This window comes from Lepus europaeus, chromosome 11 (genome assembly GCF_033115175.1).
Source record: "Lepus europaeus isolate LE1 chromosome 11, mLepTim1.pri, whole genome shotgun sequence".
NCBI lineage: Eukaryota > Metazoa > Chordata > Mammalia > Lagomorpha > Leporidae > Lepus > Lepus europaeus.
The window spans coordinates 36,021,011-36,035,025 of NC_084837.1; the positions used below are offsets into that span (position 1 = coordinate 36,021,011).

At 38.9% G+C, this 14,015-nt stretch overlaps 1 protein-coding gene across 1 annotated transcript in view; it reads left to right on the forward strand.

The window, feature by feature from the left end:
• The window catches only part of SEC23A (SEC23 homolog A, COPII coat complex component), a 66,513-nt gene extending 53,432 nt beyond the window's left edge, over positions 1 to 13,081 (forward strand). Inside the window, exons 17-20 of the mRNA XM_062205241.1 lie at positions 1,351 to 1,437; positions 3,104 to 3,259; positions 6,322 to 6,387; positions 11,582 to 13,081. Coding sequence (XP_062061225.1) covers positions 1,351 to 1,437; positions 3,104 to 3,259; positions 6,322 to 6,387; positions 11,582 to 11,671 — 399 coding nt within the window. The 3' untranslated portion in view covers positions 11,672 to 13,081. The remainder of the gene's footprint in view (positions 1 to 1,350; positions 1,438 to 3,103; positions 3,260 to 6,321; positions 6,388 to 11,581) is intronic.
• The last annotated feature ends 934 nt before the right edge of the window (positions 13,082 to 14,015 follow it).

Here is a 14,015-nt window from a genome sequence, read left to right on the forward strand (position 1 = left end):
GTGGAGACCAGAGACATCTCACAGCTTCTTCAACATGCTCTCAACAGCATTTATTAGTGAATCATGGCTGAGGCTTCTGTGACACGTATAACCCCTACTGGTTTTCCTCTTACTCACTGACTATCCCTTCTCAGTTTCCCGATTCTGACTTCTCTCTTTTAGACCTTGTTGGCATGCTTCAGGGCTTGATCTTTTGGCCTTCTTGGTTTTTCCTCTCTCTTAAGTAATGCTGCCAAATCCCAAATCTTTTTGCATGTGATACCTGTCAGCTCAAACCACTGCATTGCATTTCATATATTCCTGTGTGCTCCATATTTGCTCTAGCCCAAGTGTTTCCTGTTTCACTTAGTTCTGCACTATCGGACTTAGGAGTCATCCTTGATTTTTTTCTTTCTTTTTTTTTTTTTTTTTTACTTTTTTAAAAATTGAATTTTTAAAAAAAGTTATACAAGTCTCATGTATTTCATATATACAGATTTAGGAACATAGTGACACTTCCCACCCTACCCTTCCTCCCACCCACATTCCAACCTTTATTCCTCCTCCCTCTCCCATTCCCACTCTTAATTTTTACAAAGATCTACCTTCAGTTTACTTAATGATTGTAAAATTAACCCTACAGTAAATAAAAGTGTTTGACAAATAGTATGAAGAAAAAAGATACTATTCCTTAATGGAAGAGACAGGGCTGTAGACAATCATTGAATATATATATATATATATATATATATATACACACACACACACACACACCAAAATTTCTTTTTATTTTTTTTTTTAAAGATTTTTATTTATTTGAAAGAGTTACACAGAGAGAGGAGAGGCAGAGAGAGAGAGAGGTCTTCCGTCCGATGGTTCAATCCCCAGATGGCCGCAATGGTCGGAGCTGCGCAGATCTGAAGCCAGGAGCCAGGAGCTTCTTCTGGGTCTCCCACACGGGTGCAGGGGTCCAAGATCTTGGGCCATCTTTTACTGCTTTCCCAGGCCATAGCAGAGAGCTGGATTGGAAGAGGAGCAGCCGGGACTAGAACCAGCGCCCATATGGGATGCTGGGGCGCATCAGGCCAGGGTGTTAACCTGCTGCGCCACAGCACAGGCCCCCCATAATTTCTTTATCCAGTCAACAGTTGATGGAAATCTGGGTTTTTAGTTGTTTTTAATTGTTTGTTGCCTCTGCTTAAGATTACTTAGGAAACTAAATTAAAATAGCTGAGAAAATTCCTAAGAACAGGAGCTTTTAAGTAATAAATTATAAATTAAAAATTTGGAAAGTATCCTGGAAAAATCCATTATGTATCTTCAAATAAATAATTTATTTTTCATTTTTTTCTGATATTGTTTTCATGTTAGCCGGTTCTTCTTGATAGCAGCAGCATTCTTGCAGATCGTATTCTTCTCATGGACACATTCTTCCAGATTTTGATTTATCATGGTGAGGTAAGGTTTACACCTGTGCATAATTTTGTATGTTTTTTGGCATAAACAAATGTTAGGTGTTTGAGGAGATAGATATGTTTACCCTAATTGGACTTTCGGCTATGTAAACATGTATAGAAACATCACATGGTACCTCTTAAATATGTACAGTTTGTGTGTTAGCTAAAAATAAAAGGAAAAAATAATAAAGCTATGCATGTATAAAGTTTTTTTATTTAGGGAAACTTTTCTCCTTCCATTAGATGGCTAATGTTTCGTGTATAATAAGCTTTGAATTCCATTTTTGTAAAATATGTGTAAAATGTAATTCTTACTGCTGCAGATGTTTAGGCTTGAGTTGCAGTTGATCCACCAGTGATTATTTTGTTCTGTCCACACACAGTTGGACAAATGGATTTGCATAAAGCATAGTGTTGTGAAAGTAAGAACATTGACAAATATAATGACATGACATTTCAGCTTAAGCCTAAAGACACTGGGAGAGGGAAAATCAGCTTTTGTCAGTGGCAAGCTTTCTTTTTCATTATTTCCTGTAATCATTATAAGCAGTCATTTTTTAAAAGTGTTCCACATGATCTTGAAAACTCATGAAAGGCTAAAGCAACTAATACTCATAGTTTCACTTAATTGGAATGGTTAATGATGGAAAAGAGCGGAATATTTGAGTAGCTGTTAAACTTTAATCTAGGTAGTTAGCCAATATTTAAATGCTTTGCTTTGTGTAGAAAGGAACTATACTCAGGGTGCTTTGGAAGATACAGAGACTCTTCACATACCTGTACTCAAACTTATGAATCTAGTATTTTAGTAATTATACAGATTTATCTTTCCATTTTCTTTAATTGTGAATAATCTGAGATTTTTGCTCTAATAGTAAAAGAATTGCTCAGAATCTCCTTTTAAATAATATTTTTCAGTACTTTTAAGACATTGATTATAACTATTTTTAGCTGATGCCAGTTTCTAATATGTTTCAGTTCAAGAATAATGCCTATTTACTAACATGCTTGATTTTTTTGCTTTTTAATGGCAATTTCATCTTCAAATAACTTAATGTGCTTAACAATTCAGAAGTACAGATGATTGTATCTCTACTTTTTTAAAAAAGGATTTTTTTCCTAAGATTTATTTATTTATTTATTTGAAAGGGAGAGTTACAGGGAGGCAGATGGAGAGAGAGGTCTTCCATCCTCTGGTTCATTCCCCAAATGGCCACAATGGCAGGGCTAAGTTGATCTGAAGCCAGGAGCCAGGAGCTTCTTCCGGGTCTCCCATGCAGGTGCAGGGGCCTAAGGACTTGGGCCATATTCCACAGCTTTCCCAGGCCATAGCAGAGAGCTGGATCAGAAGTGGAGCAGTCGGGACTAGAATCGGTACCCATATGGGATGCCGGCACTGCAGGCAATGGCTTTACCCGCTATGCCATAGCGTCAGCCTCGGATTTATTTATTCCAATGACAGAGTGATGGAGAGAGAGAAATCTTCCATTTGCTGGTTTACTCCTCAAATGGCTCTAATGGCTTGGGCTGGGCCTGGCCAAAGCCAGGAGCTATGAACTCTATCCTCGAGTAATACTTGCTGAAAATCGTTTCCTTTAGAAAAAATGTTAAGATTTTTGGATAGTCCAGAAATTTAAAATTGATACCTTTAATTGTTTTAAAATTAGACAATAGCACAGTGGCGGAAGTCAGGATACCAGGACATGCCGGAATATGAAAATTTCCGCCACCTTCTGCAAGCCCCAGTAGATGACGCACAGGAGATTCTTCATTCTAGGTTTCCAATGCCGAGATACATTGACACTGAGCATGGGGGCAGCCAGGTGAGTAGTGTTGATTTGTTTGTGTGTTTATTTGTGGATAGTTTTACAATGAATTATTCCCTACTTTAATTTGAATACCTGGCTTTACAAGGTCAATGGAAAAGGAAGGAGAAGGGAGAAGGTGTATCCAGATTTGTTTTTGCGTTAGCTTTGAGGGCAAGGCAATCAGGTGATTGACTAGTTGCCTGAAGCTGGCAGTTCTCTCCATCTTCTGCTTCCAGCCCAGCTCTTGGTCTCAGAGCTAGGATGGTAGTATGTCAGCTTTAGTTGACTAAAAAGATGTGAATAACTTGGGAAATAATGTAATGTTCTTTTTTAAAAGATGTTTGTTTAGTGATAAAAATCTATGAAGTCTGAAGCAAGGTTTTTCATTTTTTCTCATTCTGTCACTTCAGTTTTTAAAAATAGTCATGTGAAAGGAAAGCATTGTGATATTACAATTATGAGGACCGAAAACAATACATGTGCAAACATACACCCGTCTTGAGCCTTTCAGAAGGATAGATTAACTCTCTCTAACATATATATATATATATATATATATTTTTTAATTTAAAGATCTATTTATTTATTTGAAAGGCAGTTACAGAGAGACAGAGGCAGAGAGTGAGAGAGAGAGAGAGAGAGGTCTTCCATCTGCTAGTTAACTCCCCCCAGATGGCTGCAACAGCTGGAGCTGGGCCCATCCAAAGCCAAGAGCCTCTTGTGGGTCTCCCATGCAGGTGCAGGGGCCCAAGGACTTGTGCCGTCTTCCTGCTGCTTTCCCAGGCGCATGAGCAGGGAGCTGGATCGGAAGTAGGGCAGCTGAGACTTGAACTGGATGCCAGTGCCACAGGCAGCAGCTCTATCCACTATGCCACAGCACTGGCCCCAACATATACTCCTTTTTTTTTTTTTTTTAAAGATTTATTTATTTATTTGAAAGAGTTACGGAGAGAGAGAGGGAGAAGCGGGGGGGAGGGGGGAAGAGAGGTCCTCCATTCGCTGGTTCACTCCCCAATTGGCTGTAATGGCCAGAGTGGTGCTGATCTGAAGCCAGGAGTTTCCTCCGGGTCTCCCACATGGGTGCAGGGGCCCAAGGACTTGGGTCATCTTCTACTGCTTTCCCAGCCCATAGCAGAGAGCTGGATTGGAAGTGGAGCAGCTGGGACTCGAAGTGGTGCCCATATGGGGTGCTGGCACTGCAGGCGGTAGCTTTACCCGCTACACCACAGTGCCAGCCCCCAACATACACTCTTTTTTTTTTTTTTTTTTGACAGGCAGAGTGGACAGTGAGAGAGAGACAGAGAGAAAGGTCTTCCTTTTGCCGTTGGTTCACCCTCCAATGGCCGCCGCGGTAGGCGCGCTGCGGCCGGCGCACCGCGCTGTTCCGATGGCAGGAGCCAGGTGCTTCTCCTGGTCTCCCATGGGGTGCAGGGCCCAAGGACTTGGGCCATCCTCCACTGCACTCCCTGGCCACAGCAGAGAGCTGGCCTGGAAGAGGGGCAACCGGGACAGGATCGGTGCCCCGACCGGGACTAGAACCCGGTGTGCCGGCGCCGCAAGGCGGAGGATTAGCCTGTTGAGCCATGGCGCCAGCCCCAACATACACTCTTAAATACCTCTTATTTGTCCCTGGTAATTCTTATTAGTTTTTTTTATTTTTTTAATTTATCTTTTGACAGGCAGAGTTAGACAGTGAGAGAGAGAGTGTTATAGACAGTGAGAAAGAGACAGAGAGAAAGGTCTTATTCTGTTGGTTTACTCCCCTAATGGCCGCTACGGCCGATCCGAAGCCAGGAGCCGGGTGCTTCCTCCTGGTCTCCCATGCGGGTGCAGGGACCCAAGCACTTGGGCCATCCTCCACTGCCCTCCTGGGCCACAGCAGAGAGCTGGACTGGAAGAGGAGCAACCAGGACTAGAACCTGACACCCCAACCGGGACTAGAACCCGGGGTGCCGGCACCGCAGGCTGAGGATTAGCCATCTTATTAGTTTTAATAATAAAATAGTTAAAAGTTTGTTTCACTTGCTCCTTGAAGGCAGGGACCATGTTTTGCTTATTGCTATATCCCTAGTGCTTAGTGCAGTATTACAAAATAGATAGCAAATACTAGTGACTGTTATTTAGAAATGATCACAGTTATTATTAGGGTTTTACTGTACTTAGAGTACTTCTCATGAATGTATTATACTGTTCTTATGAATTGAGAATTTGCATAGTGCATGCCTTTTCTCATTTGATCCTTATAAGAATTCTGTAACTTCATTTTAAGGTAATAAAACAAATTTAGGTTATATGTGGCCAAGGAGACACAGTAAATGGAGAAATTGGGTTTTGAATTCTGGTGTTCTGACTGCAGAGCCAGTGTTTTTCACTGCTGAGTTAATTTGATTAGAGTATAGAAAAAGGTTTTTGTAATCACCAGTCTTCTTCCAGTATGATTTGAAAATTTATGACTCATTTTCTCATTGATGTCTCCCAGTGTATATTCCGGGTCTCCCATTTGGGTGCAGGGGTCCAAGGATTTGGGCCATCTCCTTTTTTTTTTAAGATTTGTTTATTTTACTTGAAAGTCAGAGTTACACAGATAGAGAAGGAGAGGCACAGAGAGAGAGTGAGAGAGAGAGAGAGAGAGGTCTTCCATCCGCTGGTTGACTCCCTGGTTGGCCGCAATGGTTGGAGCTGTGCTGATCGAAAGCTGGGAGCCAGGAGCTTCTTCCGGGTCTCCCACATGGGTGCAGGGGCCCAAGGACTTGGACCATCTTCCACTGCTTTCCCAGTCCACAGTAGAGAGCTAAATCGAAGTGGAGCAGCTAGGCCTTGAACTGGGCCCATTTGGGACACTGGCACTGCAGTAGGTGGCTTTACCCACTACGCCACAGCATCAGCCCCACATTTACTATTTATAATAGTGGTCTATACATTTTAAAATTTATTTAACATTTTTAAAAGTTGCACTTTAAAAAATTTACTAATACCTGTTAAATAAAATTGATTATAGATGTTATAATGTATTTATTGAGCTACTGTTAACTAAATATATTTCTAATAGATAATATTTTTTTTTCTTTGCTTTTAAGGCCCGATTTCTGCTTTCAAAAGTCAACCCTTCACAGACCCATAACAATATGTATGCCTGGGGACAGGTAAGTATAAATAGCAGGTCTTAAAAGTTATTTCTCTGTGTATTTACAGTTCATCATTTTAGTGAGAGGTATATTTTTCCTCCTATGTATTTAGTAATAATTTTTTCCATTATTGGAAAAGTAATGGAAAAAATGAGTAGAAAACAGTATTTGACAATATAGGGGAAGAAAAATAATCCTATTGAATGGACAGAATCTTCATATTCCAAGTGTGGCACCACACCCGAGAAACCAAAAGCAATAAAGTATATAATACACAGCACTTGGGCTGTCTTCTGCTTTCCCTGCCCATTGCAGAGGGCTGGATCTGAAGTGAAGCAGCTGGGACTCGAACTGGCACCATATGGAATGCTGGCACTGCAGATGGCAGCTTTACCTGCTACACTACAATACCAGCCTATTATTAAAGATTATTAAAAAGGCAAAAAATGAGAAGGGTTAAGCCAAATTTTGAAGTGGAGAGTAAATACCTATTGGATATTTACCTTTCTTTCAGTAATACATTATTTGCTAAGAGTGAGCAAGGCGAGGTTAAGGACTGGAAAATGAAAAGATTAAGGAATATAAGAAATCAATAGAAGATGATTAAGAGGTTTTTATATCAGTATGAAGGCTCATTTTATTTACTAACAATTTTTATAGTATACTTCCAAAAAGTTTCTCAATCATGCTTTGTGGTTCAGGCACTGGGTCAAAGAAGAAAGACTTGGGGATAATTTAGTACTGGGGATGAGAAAGATGAGCATGTTAGAAGGGGAGTAGAATAATTGGGGGCAATGTTAATTGACCAACTATGAGATCCAGGTTGGGTTGAAGATAAATGAAGCAATAACTGGGATTAAGACCTCTTTCTTTGAATATGATTGCATGATTGAATTTGCATAATGTCCCTGCCTTGTCTTCCTTTTTTATTCTAAACATTTTTTGAGGCACTTATTTGTCCTTTTAGATTATAAATTACTAAGAGAAATACCTTTATGATTTTCATTTTTGGTTTCCCATAATACCTTAAACATAGTAAATATTGAGTATAATAGAACAGGACTTGAGAGTGGAGAATAGAGTGTGGAAGAGTGTGGAGTTGGTTAGGAGTTAAGAGATAAGTTGAATGCAAGATCTAAAAGTATTGAAAGATGGGAAGTCTTTATAGCAAGAAAAGGAGCTTAATCATAGAAGTTTGGAAAAGGGTACAGAGAGAAAAAGCTATCTTCCTATAATGCATATACATATACATTCTCAATATAATCCTCTACCTTGTTCCACTTGCTGGGGGCAGAAAAAGTCAAGTAAAATGCTATCATGTGGAAGATTGGTATACCAAATGTATCATGCCTTTTCATTATACTTAGTCTTGGCAACTGCATATTGGTTTTAATTCCAAATGCTGCAACTTAAGGGGAACTTACGTGTAGTTAAGCAAAGAATGAAATTACAACAGGATAGAGAAGTAGCATCAATTCATGCAGTTTAAGGAAGTAATAGTTGATCAACATGGAGAAGGAAAGTTAAATTAGACTAAAATAGTTATTTGTCAAGGGCCAGACATGGAATGCATGTAGGGTCCAGGTGAGCAACAAATGTGTAAAGCTGTCTGGATTTAAGAAAACCTGACACTGAATACCTGGAAGCAGACCCGGGAGTCTGGGGACTGTGGTGAGTGAGGGTTTGTGTGGAGAGTTCATAAATCCTTCTCTAAAGGAGGCAGTTGCTGTTCTCCTGCACCTGATTATTACCCTTTCCATAATTAAGTTAAAAAAATATGAGAACCAACACAACACAGACCAGATAAAACATACTTGTTTGTGTCTGAATTTGCATTTGAGCATGGTTTAATTTGTAACTACATAGTTCATGAAAATAATGACTTGTTTCTCATTTTTCTGGGTTTAAATTACAATGTGTCGATGTAGTTGGTAGGCTTACAAAGAACTTACTGAGTTGTTAAACGTGGAAAGGCATCATTCTGGGCTGGTAGTTAAGGATGTAGACTCCGCAAGTTAATTTCTTTGCCTTCATTTCTTTGTCTGCAGAGTTTAATAGTAATTTATGCTTGATTTGCACAGTAGTACTCAGTAAATTTTAGCTATTAGTTTTCACTGATATCAGTGGATAGAAAAGTCTCTTCCTAAAGATATTTAACACAGGAAAGGAAACCTGTGTTACACTTGGAAGTTTAATTATTATTCTCTGAAAATAGGGGCACAAAAGGTATAAACAAAGGTCTTTATTGACTATAGTTTTTAGAAGAAGTTACGTTAGTATTTTTATAGGTAATCATGATAACTAATAGATTAAATCTTTACATTGTTGTTGCTGGTATGCTGATATTTTTATGCACTTTAATTATTTAAAAAACTTATGTGTGGTAGATGCTATTAACCCTGTTTTCCAGAAGAGGAAATTGAGGCTTAATCAGTTAAGTAACTTACCTAAGATCACATAGCTAAACTGGAGGATCCAGATTCAACCCAGCTTGTCTGACTTCAGACTCTGATATTTTAATCTGTAGGATAACTTGATATTTTTAATTTAGTGAATTAACTTGGTAGCCTACACATTTCACTAAAAATTAATGGCATATCATTTTTTTTCTGGTCAGAAATCAAGTACCCAGTGAGAGGTATTACCCATGAGTGGCCTGAAGAGGGCACCACTGCCACACTGCTTTGGTAGGCAGGGTGCTGGAGACCTTTGTTGCTGTAGTGCTTCATATAACTAAGTGACTTAAAGCTGGGACCTTTCTGCCTAATCCTGGATATATTTTGAAGAGAAAAAAATATTGAGACGTTAAAAAAAATCGAGACAAACAGTTGCTAATTTTTGAAACAAATTTGAGATAGGCACTAGTATTTATAAGTTTAAATAAGATTTCTGCAGTGTATAAGCTAGAAACTTCATATCTATTTTGTGTTAGGAGGAATAGATCTGGGATTGGGTGATTATAGGTGGGAAACATAAATAAAATAAAAAAAAAATCAGGAGTAGTTACAGCAAGAGCCACTGAGTTTTTACTGCTTCAGGTCACATTTTTGAGACCTGTACTTCTCTAACTCTGAATGTAGAATAAATAGAAGTGTATGAGTGTTTAAAATAATAGGTTTTCAAAGGAAGTAATAATAAAAATATCTTAAGCATGTGTGTGCCTACTATGTGGAAGTATTCTGTTTGCCTTATACAGTGTAATCATTTAATTTACATTTAATCATTGTAATACCTATGAGATAGATCCTGTTCTCTTTATTTTACATTTGAGGAAACTAGGACAGACACAGGTTATATAACTTCTCCAAGTCATGGGGGAGGCGTGTAAATGTTGGTGAGTAAGTGGCAGAGTCAGGAATTTGTACTCAGGCGGTGTGGCCCCAGACTTAATGCTGTTAATCCTAGTGCTGTGCCTACCTCCCTTGTCAGGTTCTTCAAGTTCTTGTGAATGAACTGACATGACATAAAATTGATTTTCCTTTATTCAGGGAAGTTGATGGCATGTCTATGGCTGTGCTAGACCAGAATCACAAGAACTATTAACTCTTATATTTGCCACTATTTTGCTGATCTCTTCTGAAAATCAATTGTCTTGTTTTAGACTTTTATATTAACATTTTTTAAGGATTTTATTTATTTGAAAGAGTAACAGAGAGGGGAGGGGTTTCATCTTCCATCTGCTGATTCCCTCCCCAAATGGCTGCAATGGCCTGGGACTGGGCCAGGTCAAAGCCAGGAGCCTGAACTCTATCTAGATCTCCCAAGTGGGTGGCAGGGGCCCAAGTACTTGGACCATCATCTGCTGCCTTCCCAGGTGCATAAGCAGGAGGGCTCAATTAGGAGCAGAACAACTGGACTTGAATTGGTGCTCTGTATGTGATGCTGGTATTGCTTAACCTGCTGTGTTACATCACTGGCCCCTGTATTTATCAATACAGAAGAGCTTGAGGGTGGGAAGAAAAATTTAAAATTTAGTTAAAAATTTAAATTTGGGGCTGGTTCCGTGGTTCACTTGGTTAATCCTCCACCTGCGGTGCTGGCATCCTATATAGGCACCGGGTTCTAGTCCTGGTTGCTCCTCTTCCAGTCCATCTCTCTGCTGTGGCCCAGGAAGGAAGTGGAGGATGACCCAAATGTTTGGGCCCTGCACCCACATGGTAGACCAGGAGGAAGCACCTGGCTCCTGGCTTCGGATCGGTGCAGCGCCGGCCGTAGCGGCCATTTGGGGAGTGAACCAGCGGAAGGAAGACCAGTTTCTCTCTGTCTCTCTCTCTTTCTCTCACTGTCTACAACTCTACCTGTCAAATAAATTTTTAAAAAATTTAAATTTAATAGAAAATTACCTAGAAATACATATTCTTGCTACAGTACAACTTTTTAAGAGATTTCTGTATTTATTATTTATTATTTATTTTTTAAGAGATTTATGTATTTATTTGAAAGGCAAAGAGAGAGAGACAGACAAAAGAGATCTTCTGTCTACTGCTGCTCTCCCCAAATGCCTGCAACAATCTGGGCTGGGCCAGGCTGAAGCCAAGGAGCCTGGAACTCCATGTGGTTCTCCCACGTGGGTGCAGGGACCCTATTATTTGAGCCATTTTCTCTGCCTTCCCAGGCACATTAGCAAGAAACTGAATTGGAAGTAGAGCAGCAAGGCTTCCCAAGGGACAGCTTAACTTGCCACGGCACAATGCCTGTCCTAAAATTGCATTCTTAGTGGATTGGGGTTACCAGGGTTGTTCTGTCAACACAATTTTTGTTAAAATGGTTTTTAGACATTTTCTCTAACTTTTGTTAACTAATTGGAACTCAAAAGAAATAGATTTAAAATTCCTTGAAAACTTGGTATGTTTGTTTTAGAAATGACATTATGAATTTGCTTCCTTTCAGCTGATGTTTCTGTTAAAATGCTAGAGAGAAAGAGGTAGGAGATCAGGCTCTCTGAAAGCTCCAACTCTAATCACATCTGGGCTTTCTGGTGCTCTCTTGCCACCCAGAACCTTCTCATCTCATGTCATAAACTCACATGTGATCTGAGTGGTCAGTGAATAATAATGACATTCCTGTTACTCAGGGAATTCTAAGTATTTAGAGCTTCCCTCAAGAACCAGGACGAAGACCAGTTTAGAGTCTTTTTTTTACCCAATAAAGGCATAGACACTATTTTACTTAAAATGATTTCTCTACATAATACTTTCTTTTTTCCCTCTAGGAATCTGGAGCACCTATCCTCACAGATGATGTTAGTTTACAAGTATTTATGGATCATCTGAAGAAACTTGCTGTGTCCAGTGCCGCATGAAATGCTAAACATGTTCAAGACACTCAAAATGAGGAAATAATATTTCAGTTAAAATTGTTTTGCTTTTCAGTTTATCTGTGGAAAACAACAGATATCTTGCTGGACTTTCTTTTTCTATTAGTATGGTTTGAGACAACATATGGAAAAATGTTCACATTTGTAGATGAAGCTTATATAATGAGAGCATTAAGAACAAATTTGTTTTGCTTACCACAGTATTATTTCTGGTTTTAAAATTTTGAGGTATCTATAGTTTAATAATGTTTAAGAATAAAAATAGAGTCTGCCTTTTATGACAAATAGAACTTATTTGTGTATTGCAAGACAAATCCAAAGTGGCACTGAATGTCATTGCTGACCATTTCAAAACTTACTAGTTTACCAGAAAAAAACAATATTAGTAGTAATGATAAATGTGAACATTTTTGCTTATGCATTGGATATTTTCTGTGATTTTCGGCACTTACATATACACTTTTTTGTACTTATTCTGTTAAGGCAGATTTATTTTTATGATGATTTATTTAGGAATTATCTGGCTTTAATGGTAATTTTCAAAAAGATAATTTAGTGTTTTTGATTATTTGGACAAACAATGTAAAGATGAAAAGTTTTTTTGGGTGTAACAATCTCACAACTGACAATAAATGTGAAATTTCTACAAAGTACCCAACAAAGGTGACAAAACTTGGTAAGTTTTTTTTACAGGAGATGAATAATAAACCGTTTGGTCAGGGAGCATTTTAGCAAGCCTTTGCAGTAAAATGCATGGTGTACCTACTAAACCAAATTTGGTTTTCATTGCAAGGTTGTGTTGTTTCCCCTTGTTTTACTGAGATAAATTTTACATTATATCCTTCAGTATTTTTAACACTATTTTGGGAGTTTACACATTTTATTTCTGCTTCCTTTCTGAAATATGTTAAGTTGTGGTTCTTATTGAAACAGTATTATATAATGTTTGTTTAATTATATTATGTGGTTCTATCTGTTCTATCTTGATATATTCATTAGTATCATTCACTTTTACCTTTTAAAAGTTACTTGTAGCAAACATGTTTACATCACTAAAGCCTGAAATGTTTTGACAATGAAATTTACCTATCAAGTACTGCAGACAAAAGGTGGTGCTATGATATATGCTTAGAAAGACAGTTTGGATGATTGTACTTGCATGAACACAATCATATGATAAAACAAAGTTAAAATGGTTTATATGTTATATTCAGTTAGCTTAAATAAATTGCCTTGTTCCATTTTATTTGAATTGAACTATGCTAGGCCTAAATGCCAATAAAATAAACTTGGGTTATATGTTATATTCAGTTAGCTTAAATAAATTGCCTTGTTCCATTTTATTTGAATTGAACTATGCTAGGCCTAAATGCCAATAAAATAAACTTTTCTCTGTTGTTTTGGTAATTTTGAAATCGAAGAAAGTCTAAGAAGCCTAAGGTAGATTATAGCATTTAAAATCTATTAGTGGTGGTGGTGGGGAGTCTGTGTTGTGCTACAGTGGGTTAAGCTGTTGCCCATACGGGTGCAGATTCGAGTCCCTGCTGCTTCACTTCCTGTCCAGCTCCCTGCCAATTTTCCTGGGAAAGCGGCCGAAGATGGCAAAGTGCTTGGGCTCTTACACCCATGTTGGAGACCCTAATGGATTTCCTGGCTCCTGGCTTCCAGGAGTCGCTGCCCCTCCTGCTATGACCATTTGGGGGAGTGAACCAGTGGACAGAAGATCTCTCTCTTTTTGTGTGCCTGTGTATGTGTCTAACTCTGCCTTTCAAATAAATAAATCTTAAAATCTATTAGTGGATTGAAAAATGATTCATTTTTTAAAATAGCTTTATTATTATTATTATTATTTTGACAGGCAGAGTTAGTGAGAGAGAGAGAGACAGAGAGAAAGGTCTTCCTTTTTCCATTGGTTCACCCCCCAAAGGGCGCTGCGGCCGGTGCACTGTGCTGATCCAAAGCCAGGAGCCAGGTGCTTCCTCCTGGTCTCCCATGCGGGTGCAGGGCCCAAGCACTTGGGCCATCCTCCACTGCCTTCCCGGGCCACAGCAGAGAGCAGGACTGGAAGAGGAGTGACCGGGACTAGAACTCAGGTGCCGGTGCCGCAGGCGAAGCATTAGCCAAGTGAGCCACAGCGCTGGCCTAATTAGCTTTATTATTGAAATATGATTCACATACATTGGTAGTTTCATGGAGTTAGGTAACCAGCACAGTCAATTTTAAAGCATTTTCATCACCCCAAAAGTAGCATCATTTTTGCTTTAAGGCAGTGTTTTGGAGCTCACATGTTTTGAGTTGAGGAATGACCCTGTGATGATAACATATGTTT